General features: G+C 39.3%; 1 protein-coding gene across 3 annotated transcripts in view; it reads right to left on the bottom strand.

Annotated features, from left to right (window-relative positions):
* Positions 1-1,415: 1,415 nt before the first annotated feature.
* The window catches only part of LOC124717361 (sex-regulated protein janus-A-like), a 48,729-nt gene continuing 33,110 nt past the window's right edge, over positions 1,416-17,034 (bottom strand). For all 3 annotated transcript variants that reach the window (XM_047244192.1, XM_047244194.1, XM_047244193.1), the window contains exons 3-5: positions 10,029-10,184; positions 7,547-7,648; positions 1,416-1,598 (exon numbers count right to left, since the gene is read on the bottom strand). In XM_047244192.1, the coding sequence (XP_047100148.1) occupies positions 7,556-7,648; positions 10,029-10,184 (249 nt within the window). In that variant the 3' untranslated portion in view covers positions 1,416-1,598; positions 7,547-7,555. The remainder of the gene's footprint in view (positions 1,599-7,546; positions 7,649-10,028; positions 10,185-17,034) is intronic.

Genomic DNA, 17,034 nt, shown 5'->3' with positions numbered 1-17,034 from the left:
CATAGTGGGATTCATCACTGAAGCCAATTATATTCCAGTCAATGCAATTCCAGACCAGAGACGTGCCTGGGGACACACCAGATAACAGTGCACTATACAGCCAAACGATGAATGATAGTCTAGTGTGCCATTACTTTTCATAACAGGACCCCTTTGGTTGTCATCTTTACAACACAGATGTCTGCTGACGATATTATAAACCCCATTTTGTTTCTCTTCATGACAAGCCATCATCTGCTTACATTTCAGCAAGATAATGCCTGCCCACACACAACTTGTCTTCATACTTGCCAAACCTTACCTTTGGCAGCAAGGTCACGGGATCTCTCCCCAACTGAGAATGTCTGGGGCATTATGGGCAGGGCCACCCAAACAGCTCATCATTTAGACAATACAATGCACCACTTGGATAGAATTTGGCACGATGTTCCTCAGTAGGACATCCAGAGGTGGACCAAATTGCTCAATTTGTGAAGCTCTTTCTCTTGAATAAATCATTCAATTTTTCTGAAATTGTCAATTATTTTTTTTTGTCTGTGCACGTACATCACATCTACATATTTCCATCCCATTTGAATTAGTCTTTCATGCTGCATAATGTTTCTTTTTATCTTATGACTGTAATCTAATGGACAGAGCCCATCTCAGCATAAGGAGTCTCTGCTGGTTGGCAGGGAAATGGGAGCAAGGGAGGGCATTGAGGTGTGGGGCCACAGGAACGAAGCCTAGTAACTCTAGCTGCAACATATTTTTCATTCCTGTAAACCCCATTGCCTAAACCTTTGCTAGTCTCTGTGTCTCACATATCTAGGCCTTTACCTGCTCCCACCCCAGCCTCACACCACCTGATATCCCCCACCACAACTGCTGGATGAGGACTCTGTCCCACACTTTCTAATATCTAAAAGTCTTCCTTCAATGTGCCTGTCTGCCACTCAGCGTCTCCTCTAGGTGGGGAGCAGAAATCTATCGTATTTCATATTATTGTTATTCCATCCCAGATTTCCCAATGTTTAAAAATTAATTTTAGGCTTGCTGTAAAGTATCACACAAGCACTAAGTGGTTATTTTTTCCGATATTCAAATTATATTTTGCTCTCATTTTCGTCCCTTTATCTAATTGACTTTGCCTTGTAACATTTCTGCCGAAAGTGCAAGTTATTCAGAAAGTAGGTAAAAAGTAGTGAATTCTTTCTTTGAATCACTCTCACTTTGTCTCAGGCACAAGCAAATGTGTGTACTGTATATGCGTTTAGCTGTATCAAATTATCTTCCCTGAAAATGGGGTCATTATTCAATTTATCTTGAAAGTATGTGTGAAACGCACTTTCCACAAAAATGCTCATATGCGTAACTCTTAAAATATGAGTTTGAACAATAGGTCTGGAATTATTAAAGACAAGATGAAGAAACCATTGGATTGTATAATTTTTTTATTAATCACAATGAAACAACATGATTCAAAGACATCAACAACATCAATGGAAGTTCAAGTGAATTGTCCGCCTCCAATTCTGATCAGAGAGAAACACTCCAATAGGAAACAGGGCACAACATCCTGCCCCATTTTCAAAAGATGCAATGTCAAATATTACAACCTGTAAAAAAAAAAAATTAAAAAAAAAGTAATATGATAAATATTGTTTACATATCGATTACAGTAACAGAGGCATATATGGTCTAATAGGAAGGGGGAACAGAAGGGCAGGACATGGGGAACATTGAACAGATGAGATGTGAAACCACGGTAAGTTAATAGTGGCAATAATGCCAGTTAATTACATGTGTGGGAAAAGCAACCGCTCGAGATACTCTTGTTTCTACAACTGATCTTCCGTTCTTTCATTGTCCCTATTTTTCTCATATTAATAGTTCTAGTTATAGAAGGTTTTCTAACTAAACACTTATTACGATTTTGTAATGAAACCGATCAACAATACAGTCTCATTCTCTAATGGAAGAACACAGTACACCGCGTTTGTAAATAACTTGATCCAGCAAAACTTTTTATATGAGTATCTGGATATTCATTACACAACATTTAATTAAGTATCAATACAAAGACTTATATAAAACATTATTTACAGTCAAAACACATTATTCAAAATTGATGTCCGTGTGTGTATCTTTACATTAGCAATTATTAATATAGTTATTATTGCTAGCTTTAATATGGGCTGTTAACATTTCTAAACTTTTAACTCAAAAATGAACTGTAAGCAAAATCTTTTATGTTAAAAAGTTAATGTTGAAACCACTGGAGTAACTTTATAATGTATTACTGTAGTCATCCTGGGGGGGGGGGGGGGGAAACACCACCAAAAAGTAATTAATGTAGAGTAATGAAATTTCAGGAACATTTGTCTAGGTAACATATTTAAGTGATTAATGTTGCACGATCACAGGTTAATATAAGTGCGAGATACACCATTGCAAATGTGATACACTAATACAATGAAATCCAGTGTAACTGCCAGAATGCTGAATGTAAGCATGCAAACGTGCATGCATTGTGCTATATAGATGCTGGATGTGAGTTTGTGGGATGGAGTTCCATGCCTGTTGCACATTGTCACCAATACCGAGATGGTTAATGCTGTTTTTGGAAGACACTGGAGTTGTTCAATAATGTCCCGTATGCACTCAATTGGAGCCAGACCTGGTGATCAAACAGGCCAAGGCAACATGTTGACACACTGTAGAGTACTTGTGGCTATTAAAGTGGTATGTGGCTGAGTGTTATACTGTTGGAAAACACCTTATGGAATGCTGCTGTTCATGAATGGCAGCACAACATGTCAAATCAGCAGACCGACATACAAATTTGCAATCAGGGTGCTTGGGATAACCACAAGAGTGCCACTGGTGTAGGAAGAAATTGCACCCGACACAATAACTTCAGGTGTAGGTCCAGTGTGCCTAGCACACAGACAGCTTGGTTACAGGCCCTCAACTGGCCTATTCCTAACCAACATACAGCCGTCACTGGCACCGAGGCAAAAGCAGCTTTCATTAGAACACACAACACACCTCCACCCTGCCGTCCAATGAGTCTCACTTAGACCACTGAAGTCGCAAATGGCGGTTTTTTGGGGTCAGTGGACTACACGCTACACGACGTCTAGCTCCGAGCTGTTCTTGAAATAATCAATTTGTAACAATTCATTGTGTCACTGTGGTGCCAACTGCTGTTGCTGATGCAGTACAATGTGCCGCAGCCATATGCCGGACACAGTGGTCTTGCCTCTCGGCAGTGCCATCCGGCTGTCCAGAGCCCCGTCTTCTTGCAACTGTACATTCTCGTGACTGAGTTGAGGTGGCACAGTGGTTAGCACACTGGACTTGCATTCAATTCAAACATGCGTCTGGCCATCCTGACTTAGGTTTTCCACGATTTCCCTAAATTGCTTCAGCCTAATGCCGAGATGATTCCTTTCAAAGGGCATGGCCGATTTCCTCCTTAATCGAAGTTTGGGTCCAGTTCTAATGACCTCATCAACATAACATTAAACACTAATCTCTTCCTCCACAAATTTTGGTGCCATCACTGCCAGCATACGTGTGCAGTGGCTACATTCCTAACAAGTCTTTCTGCAATAGCGCAGAAGGAACATCAAGTTTCTCACAGCCCTATTACATGACCTTGTGCAAATTAAGTGAGGTGTTCACAATTACATTTTTGTCACCTTAAAGGCATTCTTCACCAACATCAACTAACCACGTCCAACTTCAAAAGTAACTAATGCTAACGATCATTACAGACGGTATTTAAAGCAAACCTAATCTGTATCCTCATAGTGGCTCTACCAACACCACTCTTGTGCGTCTGAACTGAACAATGAGTCTGTTGTACAAGATGTAGCCGGTACTTTAGAGCTCATAAGCAGCTGAGATGAAGCTAATGCTACAGTTGTACCTCCAGAAGCCAAAAGAAGGAAAGCGTTAGGAGATGGAGGAGAAAGTGGTACGTTATCTACAAAAAAATATAAATGTAAGTGGTATAAATGTCAACCAACGTAAACAAACACTAGTGAACCAGGGAAGAGCAACGAACATTATGTTGCGGAATGTCTAGCAAATAAGACAGTGGCCCAGGTGTTTGAGGATTTTTTTTCTGAGAAACTAATGAATACTATTATCGAACAAATGAAATCTATGCTTGCCAACATAACAACATAAATTTTCTGCTAACCAAAGAAGAACTAAAATCATTTATTGGCATACTACTTCTGAGTGGTTATCATAAACTTCCCCATGAGAACAGGCTCCTGATGTCGGTGTTCCTTTAGTCTTCAACTCCACGACAAGAAATAGGTTTCGGGAAATAAAGAGATTCATTCATCTCAATGACAACTCGAAAATAGACAGAAACAACAAGATGCACAAACTGAGGTTGTGCTTTGAAACGCTGAAATAGGAATTTGGTAAATTTGGCGTATTTCATTCAGAACTCTCAACTGATGAAATGATGGTACTTTATTATGGCAAACATTCAGCTAAAATGTTTCTGAGGGAAAAGCCTATCAAATTTGGATATAAAATTTGGTGGCTTTCTTTATAATTTTTCGCCATACTGTGGCAAGACTGACAACAGGAGCCTTTAGGTGCAAGGGTAATAAATGAACTAACCAGCATGATTCCAGAATCAAAGTATCCGAATTACAAGCATTTCTTTGACAGCTTTTTCACCAGTGTTGACACACTGATCACACTCAGAAAGAGTAAAATGAAAGCTACAGGAACAATAACAGAGATCCAAACTAATGCATGTCCTTTGATTGACTCAAAGAATGGCAAAAGAAAAGGAACGAGGATTCTATGACTACATATTTGACAAAGAGAACGAAGTTCTGGTTGTGAAATGGAGTGACAACAAACCAGTATGTGTAGCGACAAATTACAGTACTATTACTCCTCTGAGTTCTACTAAAAGATAGTCATGGGCAAAGAAAAAGGAAATATCTGTTACAATGCCACATCTCATTGAAGAATACAATGCCCATATGGGTGGCGTAGATCTACTGGACAAGCAGATATCACTTTATAGGACAAGGATAAGGTCAAAGAATGGTGGTGGCCATTATTCACACAGATGATAGATATCTGCATAGTAAACACACGGCGTGCATACCAAATTGCTAACTCTAATGAGAAGCTCTTACTTTTGGATGTCCGATGGAGAATAGTGATGTTTTACCTAGCAAGGAAAACAGAATCAGTACCAAAACGCAGAGGACCACAAGGAAGCAAATTGAAGGGAGGACGGGTGAGCACAGATGTACGACTAGATCCAGGAAATCATTTCATTGTGCCAAGAAAAACACAGACGAGATGTGTTTACTGCAAGAAAAAAAACAACAAAAATTTGGGATAGATGCAATGCTGGTGTACAGACAAGTGTTTTGCTTCATTTCATGCTGAATTCACATTCCATAATATTAAAACATTCTTTATTTAATGTTTGTGTTGCTTCTTACAATATTATGCATGGAGAATAAGATTGTGAATTTGGATAGGGCATTTGGCCAATGTCCCAAAAATGGGACGGTCTGTAGTTTTTGTTCTAGTAAACCGAAAATTTTCAAAACAACGTTTTATTCAATTGATCACTCAATGTAACGTATTTATGTATAAAAGTTTGCAAAAAATAATCCGATAGAGTTTTGGCCAGTAATGGGTTAAGGGAAAATCAGATGTAACACAAAATGTCTGTCAGAAAATCTGCTACAGTAACTAAATCACAAACCCCGACTGCTCACAGATTATGCAATGGACAATGGTAACTTCCGAAAATTCTCAAAAACACACGTTTATTTGCATTGATATACAATGAAATTCAGGGGTGGTGTATACTTTGGCTGAACTGTGAACCACAAAGCATTGATTTGCTACGAAGTAAATTACGTATACAAAACAATGGTAGCACTAACTTACAAAGTATAGTTTTGTAGGCGTCTGAAAATTCTGAAACTAAACTATTTCTCACATAATTGGACAACAAAATTAGAGACAGACTATTTTGAATGAGGATGATAGGCCTACTGTTCTTAAAATTTTTGAAAGAGAACAATTTAGTTTAAGCCTACAATTGACAATAATAGTAATAGTTTCTCATGGCATTCCCAAATGTTCGAAATTTCACAACATATCAGAATACAAACAAGTATCAATACAATCAATGAAAAATTATGCAGAAGTGACATGAACAGCAAAATATGCAAATACAGAACTTTGAATAGACACATTATCTAGTACAAGCAGTCCCCACATAAGGGAAAATTCCTAAGTCAGCTTTATTTAAATGGGTAAATAAAATAAATAACAAAAAACTGGAAATTGTCCCTCCTCTTGCAATGAATTGCTACTGGACAACTGCTTTTGTACATTAAATGGAGAGTACAGTACACATCTAATTAACACCAATGGATTTCTTTTCACAGAATAACAATCTTTGGATACTGTACTGCATAATGTGGGAATTCTGAGACATCCTGGGTTGCTGCAGAGTGATTCATTTTCTAAAATAGACAGTGTGTAATGGTGTCCACTGTTAACACACTAGGCATATTACACGGGCCACTTGTTCACTCCTTTTGTACACACATCAGTTAGACTGAGGTAGCAGTGGAGTTTAAAAGAAGACATTCATACATGGCACTGAATTTAAGATAGAAGTGAATTTAAAGCAGTATTTGGAATATCTTCATGCAATAAACCAACAGTCTGCAGCTGATTTAATGATTTCTGAGACACACTCTTGAAGACTGAAGTCAATAATGACAGCCACTACTGAAGAAAACTAGCTTCACCTCTGGATAATGATGACTGAAGAGGGCAGCTCCCCACTGTCTCTACCAACAAAATGAATGCAATCTTTGAATCAGATCAGAACTAGTTTGTTGAGTTCCTGCATGGCAATCTTCAGATCAGAAAAATAGTTGTTAGATACACCACCTTTCAACACTTGAGTAAAAAAACCTGCTGCTAAATCCTGATATTAAACAGTTGAAAAATTTGATTCTCAGTGGTCAAAAGCAGCATACAATAACTAATGACAGAAAACAACTGTACCAATCTGAGAAACAAAGCAGTAGTCATGTGATAGATCTTCTCAGAACAGACCCATATGGCAAAAGTGAAAAAGGGGACACAAAAATTATTAATGTCATTGGATGAAAATGATATTTTTCAACTTAAGATAATATAGTTACTAAAAATATTTTTAGTTAACCAACTAGTTTCAGCTCGAAAAGCCATTTTTCGGTTTACACACATAGCGAAGTCCCACAGAAATAAAAAGGCAGCAAACTCACACTATGTGCTGCTGTTCATCATGGCTTACAAATTACAGTAGAAATGCTACTGTTTGTTGTACTTTAAAAACATTTAAAATGGCTTTTTGGGCCAGAACTAACCGTATAATTAAAGAGAGGTCTTATTAAAATACAACAGCTTAAATGGAAAAAATATCACCTTCATTCATTACGAAGGTTGTCGTAATGTCAGAGACATTTAGAATGTATCACACATATTTAAATTTAATCACCTGAGCAGATCAGTATCCTTCATCACTCCAAGTAATGTTGTAATCAGGATATGCAGTCTTCAGAATTTCTACAGTCTTGCTGTGGTCTGCCTTCCCAAACCCCTGAAATGAAGCAGTCCTTGGATATTTTAAAACTAAAGTACAATTAAACAGTGTGCTACATATCACAATAATAATTAAACACTAAAACGAGAATCTTAACTACAACTACATCATATGTAAACAATGTGCTTGTACGTACACTAAAAATGCATCTAATACAGAGCACACGAAACTGTAAAGCAATCTGAAATTTTCTAAACCACACATCACAACACAAAAGCAGCAGAAAAAGGAAGTGTGTAAAGACCTTCAGACCAGATGTGCAAGCTGTAGCATCTGAATTAATTTTTGTATTGATGGGTCTGGCATTGTACACAACACTGAAACACAAGCAGCAGTAATCACGCAAAAAATTAAACACATACCCACAATCTGCAACTGTATTAACTGTGATAAATGAAACAGGTAGGTCACAAAATATGTGAAACACAGTCTGAAAAATATAAAATAGGTTCGAGGGGTACAGAGGAATCATTTGATCTGCTCCAAGTGCAAGGAATTGTTGATTTGCGTGATTACGACAACAACAACTGACCTGGCAACTGGAAAAAGTCTTGTAAAAACACCAGGATCACCACAATTTATGTGCTGCCGTAACTATACTCAATCAAAAGATAGAGAGGCTGGTAATAATGTCATTCTCTCTCTCTCTCTCTCTCTGAATATACAGGTGGTAGCAAGAATTGTGGCCTCAAAAATAATCTGAAAGGTGTGAGAGAAAATCATGAATCAGATTGGATAGCTCAGTTGGTATCAGCATTGTTCACGGAAGACAAGGTTTCAGGATGTAGTCCTGATCCAGCACATAGTTTTAATTTGTCAGGAAGTTTCATAATCATGGCTGCTACCCAGAACAAAAGTAGCAATTTCAACCAAAACACTTGTCCACAACACCACACCCAAATTATTGTACACAGTTGTAATAAGCATCATGATGATTTACAGGAATTAACATCTGGTGACATTTACTTCTGACCATCTAACAAGGTATTCTATAATTTGTGCCATGTAACCAAAGCAGAAACTGCTTTCCCATGGAGGAGCTTGGCATATGGAATTGAACAAAATTGTTTTATGACCTGTTTTTCACAGAATACTGGCAAAACACAGATAAAAAAAATAAATAATAGAACAGTTGGTATATTTGATTGCACAATGTCCTGTACTGTCCTAAAGTGAGGTTGGATTGGACAAGGTGGTAAATAATCAACTAAAATATTTTAGTTTCTGACAATTCAGTCTTAGGGAGGAATATGCACAGAAAAATATGGATGTTGCATGTACCAGAGAGAGCTATTAATGTGACTGGACAAATTATACACAAACAGTAACATTCTTAAAAACTTTAAAAATACTTGAATTATAGGGCACACAATGTATGAACAGAAACTTCACTGTTTTTAAAATATATTTTGTTAACTGTGGTCTGAAGCTTATACGAATTGTAGAAATGACATCACGTAACACTTTAAGCTATTGATAAATTTTTTTTTTATCGATCCAACCAGTTTTGGTCAAAGACCATTTTCGAGCACCTGATGTACCCACAGCACAGAAACAGGGAAAATTCAGGCAAAAAGAATGTTTCAAAATTGTAGTAACAATACACACAATGCTTGTGGATGTTTATATTTCTGACATTGTATTCTTTTGATATATATATATATATATATATATATATATATATATATATATATATATATATATATATATATATATATATATATATATATAAAAAACAAAGATGAGGTGACTTACCGAACAAAAGCGCTGGCAGGTCGATAGATACACAAACAAACACAAACATACACACAAAATTCAAGCTTTCGCAACAAACTGTTGCCGCATCAGGAAAGAGGGAAGGAGAGGGGAAGACGGAAGGAAGTGGGTTTTAAGGGAGAGGGTAAGGAGTCATTCCAATCCCGGGAGCGGAAAGACTTACCTTAGGGGGAAAAAAGGACAGGTATACACTAGCACACACGCACATATCCATCCACACATACAGACACAAGCAGACAAGCTTGTATCCTCGCACCTAGTAGCAGGGACCATAGTCAAACTTTGAACAAAAAGTACTAAGCAAGAAGAAAACACAAAAGTAGCAATGTGAGTGGAAATTGTGGCCTCAAAAATAATCTGAAAACAAAACTTATATATATATAGTTTTTGCTGCTAACCAAATTCTGTAAGTGCCGCTGGTATTGTTACTATAATTTTCAAACATTCTTTTCACCCAAAATTTTCATGTATCCACGATGTATATACAACAAGAGCCTGAAAATGGTCAACTGAAACCAGTCACACAGTAAAAAATTAAGTTGAATAACAGCTCAAGATGACACATACTGTCATTTCTACAACCCACTGCTTTTGGTATTACCTGTGAGTAGCCGTACACTTTGATGACCTTGGCACTGGGATCGTGCTGTATTCTGCCACCACCAGTGCACTCGGTATCAACGCCGAGGCCTTTCACCCTGTCCATCGTCTCATCGTAGACGTCCGAATGGAAACCAGCTCGCTTGTATCCTCGCACCTAGTAGCAGGGACCATAGTCAAACTTTGAACAAAAAGTACTAAGCAAGAAGAAAACACAAAAGTAGCAATGTGAGTGGAAATTGTGGCCTCAAAAATAATCTGAAAACAAAACTTAAAAGAGCTGATGTTATATCCACTATCTATAGGAAACACAAACAGGAGCTTCTGTGTTTTCTAGTACCTACTGCAAATGAAAATGAAAGCTTTTGTAGATTCGGACATGTGTTCTCTCGGGAAACATGGAACATAATGTAAACCATCTAGCTGACAAGGTAGTTGGCAACATCAGCATGTGGCTTTTGGAGAACAGATTAACACTTCACTGCCAACAACTGAACTCTTGGTCGAACAGACATTTTAAATTCTTAAGAGTGAAGGTAGATGAAAAGCTCTCTCGGAAGTATCATGTTCAACACCTTAAGCAGAAAATGAACACTTCTGTCTTCACTATACACAATGTCTTGGACACAAACACAAAAGCTTGTTTACTTTTGCTCTGTTATCTCATATGGTGTTATAGTTTGGGGCAATTCTGTGCACTTAGCAAGAATATTCTCATCCCTTAAAAATGTAGTCAGCAAGCTCTGCAGTGTCAGGTTGTGAACATTCAGGGTTGCCGCAAGTTTCCCCAAGTGACATTCCCTGATTTCCAGCAAGTTTTAGCATTTTTCCCTGACAAAATTCGAGGTCTCAAGGGCAAGCACACACACACACACACACACACACACACACACACACACACACACACACAAAAGAGAGAGAGAGAGAGAGAGAGAAGTAAGGACTTCTGTATTTCTTCACCTCATGAGCAAAAATCTTAAGTACTAATCTAATCTTTTGTAATGAACAGTTTTTAGATGGAGAAAGAAAGACAATGGTATACAGTATTTCATTGAGACCACTGTCGTTATTTTATTTCAATAAAACTAAACATATTTGGTGACACAAATACGCATTTCCTTGGAGTCGCAACACAGATTTAAAATACCTACACTGATTTCAGAAATAACCTCAGAAAAAAGTAGGCCTATTGAAAGAAGTATTAAGGCAGGCCAAAATATACGGGTACATAGCATACGAACCGCCAGTGACTGCCACAAGTTCTTCTTCCTATCGCTCGTACTTTCTAATATACAGGATGTAGGTTACGTCTGCGAACACTTTCAATTATTTATTGCACAAGAACCAAACATTGCACATATATCACACATGTCATTTTGAAGAAAAACCCTGAAAGTTCTTTTTCATGTATACCACCACAGCACAGTTTGGTGATTTGCCGATAGCACCAGTCGTAAACATGGCAAGTTCAGGTGCGGAGCGAGCTTTCTGTGTGTTGGAGTTCGACAGCTGTTCAATGGATGTTTAGAACAAAGTACGCTAAGAAACCACCAACAAGGAAGGCACAACAAATTTATTATGACGGGTTGCTTGTGCCCAGCACAGAGCAGCAGACGTCCCAGTGTGAGTGAAGTGAATTTGGATTGCGTACAAGAAACATTCATAAGCAGTCCAAAGAAATTGGTGCGTCGTGCATCCCGTGAACTCGAAATTGCTCCACTGACTGTGGAAAGTCCTGCGACAGAAGTTGTCTATGAAACCATTCAAACTGGAGCTAGTGTAGAAGGTCAATAACGACGACAAGGACAAGTGTTTTGAGTTTTGCTCAACAACTGAATAAGGATGGGGATGGCATTTTTGATCGCTTAAGTTTTAGCAATGGGAAAGTGAACAGGCATAATTGTCGAATCTGGGGTACAAAGCATCCACATGAATGCATTGAATTTGAGTGTGATTCGCTAAATGTAATTTTTTTTTTTTTGTGCTTTGTCATGTTGAAAACTGTACAGGCCATTCTTCTCCGTCAAGAGCACTGTCACTGGATATTCCTACTCGGACATGTTGCAGCAATGGCTGATGCCTCAGATGCAATCGGACTCTCCGTTCATCTTTCAGCAGGATGGGACTCCACCCCATTTTCATCGTGAAGTTCGTGGGTACCTGAACACGGAGCTGCCGCATCAATGGACTGGCCGTGCTACAGAAGGGAACAGCTGTTTCATGAAATGGCCTCCCTGATCACCAGATCTCACTCGGTGTGACTTTTTTTTCTGTGGGGACACATTAAAGATCTGGTGTATGTATGGTCTCTACCACGTGATGTAGCAGAGCTCTGGGAGAGAATACGAGAAGAGAATGTCACAGTCGACGATGCCACGCTGGGACAGGTGTGGCACGAATTCGATTACTGTATAGATGTCTGCCGGGTCACTCATGTTTTGCGTATTGAATGTTTGGGGGGGAGGGGGACCAACAACAACACTTTCAGAGTTTCTCTTCAAAATGCAATATGTATGACATCTGTACAATGTTTAGTTCTTGTGCAATAAATTATTGGAAGTGTTCCCGAACTTTATGTACATCCTGTATAAATGATTTTCTAAGCCCCAAAATGTACTAGAATAAATAAAATGTTTATAAGACAATGTACCGCACAATGTACTTGCAGTGAGAAAGTCGCAATTCCTGAACTCCATCGCCCGTGGCCTCTGGCCTGCCGAGGAGCACCACAGTCCTGAGTCCTTGGATAAATCACAAAAATCCACTGCACACACAAACAGAGCCAGCCTGGGAGCAGATCGGTGAGACTAGATCCGACGGGCAGGGCTTGCACATTATTGGGAAACAATGGGCTTCAAATCGGCAGCCCCAATCCCTTACAGACACCCACAGAAATGGCCTGTCATTCATAAGTCACTGCCATTATGTTGATGAAATGAGATGGTGGTGGTAAATCCATCAATTTGTGCAAATACTCTGAGAATTAATGCTAATGAAGATAGATGGCAACTCACAGTAAAGATGATCGCTGAACCATGGGCAGACACGTAGAAAAGACAATCACGCTCTCACAACTAAATTTTCTGCCATAGCCTTTCTTAGAAAATGACAACACACACACATATTCACACAATCACTCAGACACAACTCATGCACACATGACCGTCATCTCCAGCCGCTGGGTCAACAATCTCCAAGAATCATATCAAAACAAATCACTCCTCACGCGTCCCAGCGGCAGCTACTAGGCTAGTGGCAAGAAGTGGTAGCAGTACTGACTGCAAGCTGAGGGGAGTGGTAGGAAGGGGAGAAGCAGTAAGAACGAGGGAGTAGGGAAGTGGTGCATGTATTAAGCTGCACCCAGCCAGCGACGATGCATTAAATCCCAGTAAACAAACCGTTTCATCTACTGCACAGGAGACCCTCACAATACTTGAGAACTTCTCTATGCAATATGTAATTTATCCTAATCTCTCTAAATTTTGTATTTTATTAATTCTGTAATTTTTTGTTTTAAAATTTTATATTCAGCTAGGTACCACCTCATCCCATGAGCTTTGGCTCATAAAGTCTCAAGATATCAGATTTAAAAAAAAAAAAAATTGGCAATCCCAAAACCTCACACGCCAATATAATGGTCTGCATGCAATTATCCTGTTGATAATGGCACATTAAATTTGTAAATGGAAAAAAAAACTGATGCCCTCGATAATTTGAAGCTCTCATTTAAAGTCACAATTGTATGTATTATAGAACACTGTACAGGAAAAATGGAAGTATAAATGTAGTTGTGTGTTTTAGTGAAAACGACATTTTTCTCAAATGATGGAGAACCATGGAGATACGTGTTGCTAACATCTGCTCTATACCATAAACCAGCACAGTACTTGGATGGCACTTTATAAAGTTTAGTCAAAGGCCTGTTTTGTGAGGTGAGAGAATTTCTTTCTGGAAGCTGAATGCATTGCTTCTGTCACCAAAGACAGCAGTAAGAAAAAATTATGCATTCAGGCCCCTCACATCATACATCACCAGTACAAACCCGAAGATATTTCTCATGTAAATCTACATGACACTCTGGCAGTCCACACTTAAGGATACAGGGCATTTTTCCAGCTCAATATTATGTAAAAATCAACACCTATTTCTTTCAGGCACTGTTTATAATGTATATGTTTTACAGATTTTTTGTTGATATCAGATAATAGAGCACACTTTCTAAACAAATTAGAAGTATTTTGAATATTTTTGAACCTGCTTAGGGTTATTTAAAAAAATTAACAAGGAAATTGATGCTCTATTTTCCAAAATGCTTCCTCACACTGAGGTACCATTTAATCCAATGTTATACATTTGAAGGAGACCAAATTTTAACATTTATAATGTTTTTCCTAATAAAAATGTTATTTTTTCTATGATTTAGCTAATTCTGCAATAAAGCTTAGGTCTACTACATAAGTATGGACTACTGCAAGTTACAGAAAAAAATTAGATTAGATTACAATAATACTTGTTCCATAGATCATGAATACGACACTTCGTAATGATGTGGAACGTGTCAGGTTAATAAAAGATGTCTGTACAAGATATAACATTACACAAAACATTGCATGACACTAATGTTTAAGTTGTTGTTGTTGTTCCCCCTTAATTTATATCTAAAAATTCAGCCAATGAGTAGGAGTTGTCATCTAGAAATTCTTCTAATTTATTTTTAAATGTTAGTTGGCTATCTGTCAGGCATTTGATGCTGTTTGGTAGGTGACCAAAGACTTTTGTGGCAGCATAATTTAACCCTGCACAGTGAAGATCATCCTTTCTCCTGGTGTTATAGCTATGCACACTGCTATTACTTTTGAAATGGGTTGGATTATTAACAACAAATTTCATAAAAACATTCCACGTGGGAAAAATATATCTAAAAACAAAGATGATGTGACTTACCAAACGAAAGCGCTGGCACGTCGATAGACACACAAACAAACCCAAACATACACACAAAATTCTAGCTTTCGCAATCCCCAGTTGCTTCGTCAGGAAAGAGGGAAAGGCAAAAGGATTTGGGTTTTAAGGGAGAGGGTAAGGAGTCATTCCAATCCCGGGAGCGGAAAGACTTACCTTAGGGGGAAAAAAAGACGGGTATACACTCGCGCGCCCACACACACACACACACACACACACACACACACACACACACACACACAGAGGCTCTGTATATGTCTGCTTGTGTCTGTATATGTGTGGATGGATGTGTGTGTGTGTGTGTGTGTGTGTGTGTGTGAGTGTAAATCCGTCCTGTTTTCCCCCTAAGGTAAGTCTTTCCGCTCCCGGGATTGGAATGACTCCTTACCCTCTCCCTTAAAACCCACATCCTTTCGTCTTTCCCTCTCCTTCCCTCTTTCCTGACGAAGCAACTGGGGGTTGCGAAAGCTAGAATTTAGTGTGTCTATCGACGTGCCAGCGCTTTCGCTTGGTAAGTCACATCATCTTTGTTTTTATGAGGGAAACATTCCACGTGGGAATATATATATATATATATATATATATATATATATATATATATATATATATATATATATACTTACCAAACAAAAGCACTGGCAGGTCGATAGACACACAAACAAACACAAACATACACACAAAATTCAAGCTTTCGCAACAAACGGTAGCTTCGTCAGGAAAGAGGGAAGGAGAGGGAAAGACGAAAGGATGTGGGTTTTAAGGGAGAGGGTAAGGAGTCATTCCAATCCCGGGAGCGTAAAGACTTACCTTAGGGGGAAAAAAGGACAGGTATACACTCGCGCACACACACTCATATCCATCCGCATATACACAGACACAAGCAGACATTTGTAAAGGCAAAGAGTTTGGGCAGAGATGTCAGTCGAGGGGGAAGTACAGAGGCAAAGATGTTGTTGAAAGACAGGTGAGGTATGAGCGGAGGCAAATTGAAATTAGAAATTAGCGGAGATTGAGGCCCGGCGGATAGCGAGAAGAGAGTATATGCTGAAGGGCAAGTTCCCATCTCCGGAGTTCTGACAGGTTGGTGTTAGTGGTAAGTATCCAGATAACCCGGACGGTGTAACACTGTGCCAAGATGTGCTGGCCGTGCACCAAGGCATGTTTAGCCACAGGGTGATCCTCATTACCAACAAACACTGTCTGCCTGTGTCCATTCATGCGAATGGACAGTTTGTTGCTGGTCATTCCCACATAGAAGGCTTCACAGTGTAGGCAGGTCAGTTGGCAAATCACGTGGGTGCTTTCACACGTGGCTCTGCTTTGATCGTGTACACCTTCCGGGTTACAGGACTGGAGTAGGTGGTGGTGGGAGGGTGCATGGGACACGTTTTACACCGGGGCCGGTTGCAAGGGTAGGAGCCAGAGGGTAGGGAAGGTGGTTTGGGGATTTCATAGGGATGAACTAAAGAGGTTACGAAGGTTAGGTGGACGGCGGAAAGACACTCTAGGTGGAGTGGGGAGGATTTCATGAAGGATGGATCTCATTTCAGGGCAGGATTTGAGGAAGTCGTATCCCTGCTGGAGAGCCACATTCAGAATCTGATCCAGTCCCGGAAAGTATCCTGTCACAAGTGGGGCACTTTTGGGGTTCTTCTGTGGAAGGTTCCGGGTTTGAGGAGATGAGGAAGTGGCTCTGGTTATTTGCTTCTGCACCAGGTCGGGAGGGTAGTTACGGGATGCGAAAGCTGTTTTCAGGTTGTTGGTGTAATGGTTCAAGGATTCCGGACTGGAGCAGATTCGTTTGCCACGAAGACCTAGGCTGTAGGGAAGGGACCGTTTGATGTGGAATGGGTGGCAGCTGTCATAATGGAGGTACTGTTGCTTGTTGGTGGGTTTGATGTGGACGGACGTGTGAAGCTGGCCATTGGACAGGTGGAGGTCAACGTCAAGGAAAGTGGCATGGGATTTAGAGTAGGACCAGATGAATCTGATAGAACCAAAGGAGTTGAGGTTGGAGAGGAAATTCTGGAGTTCTTCTTCACTGT

Source organism: Schistocerca piceifrons, chromosome 9 (genome assembly GCF_021461385.2).
Source record: "Schistocerca piceifrons isolate TAMUIC-IGC-003096 chromosome 9, iqSchPice1.1, whole genome shotgun sequence".
NCBI lineage: Eukaryota > Metazoa > Arthropoda > Insecta > Orthoptera > Acrididae > Schistocerca > Schistocerca piceifrons.
This window is presented reverse-complemented; position numbering and strand designations above follow the sequence as displayed.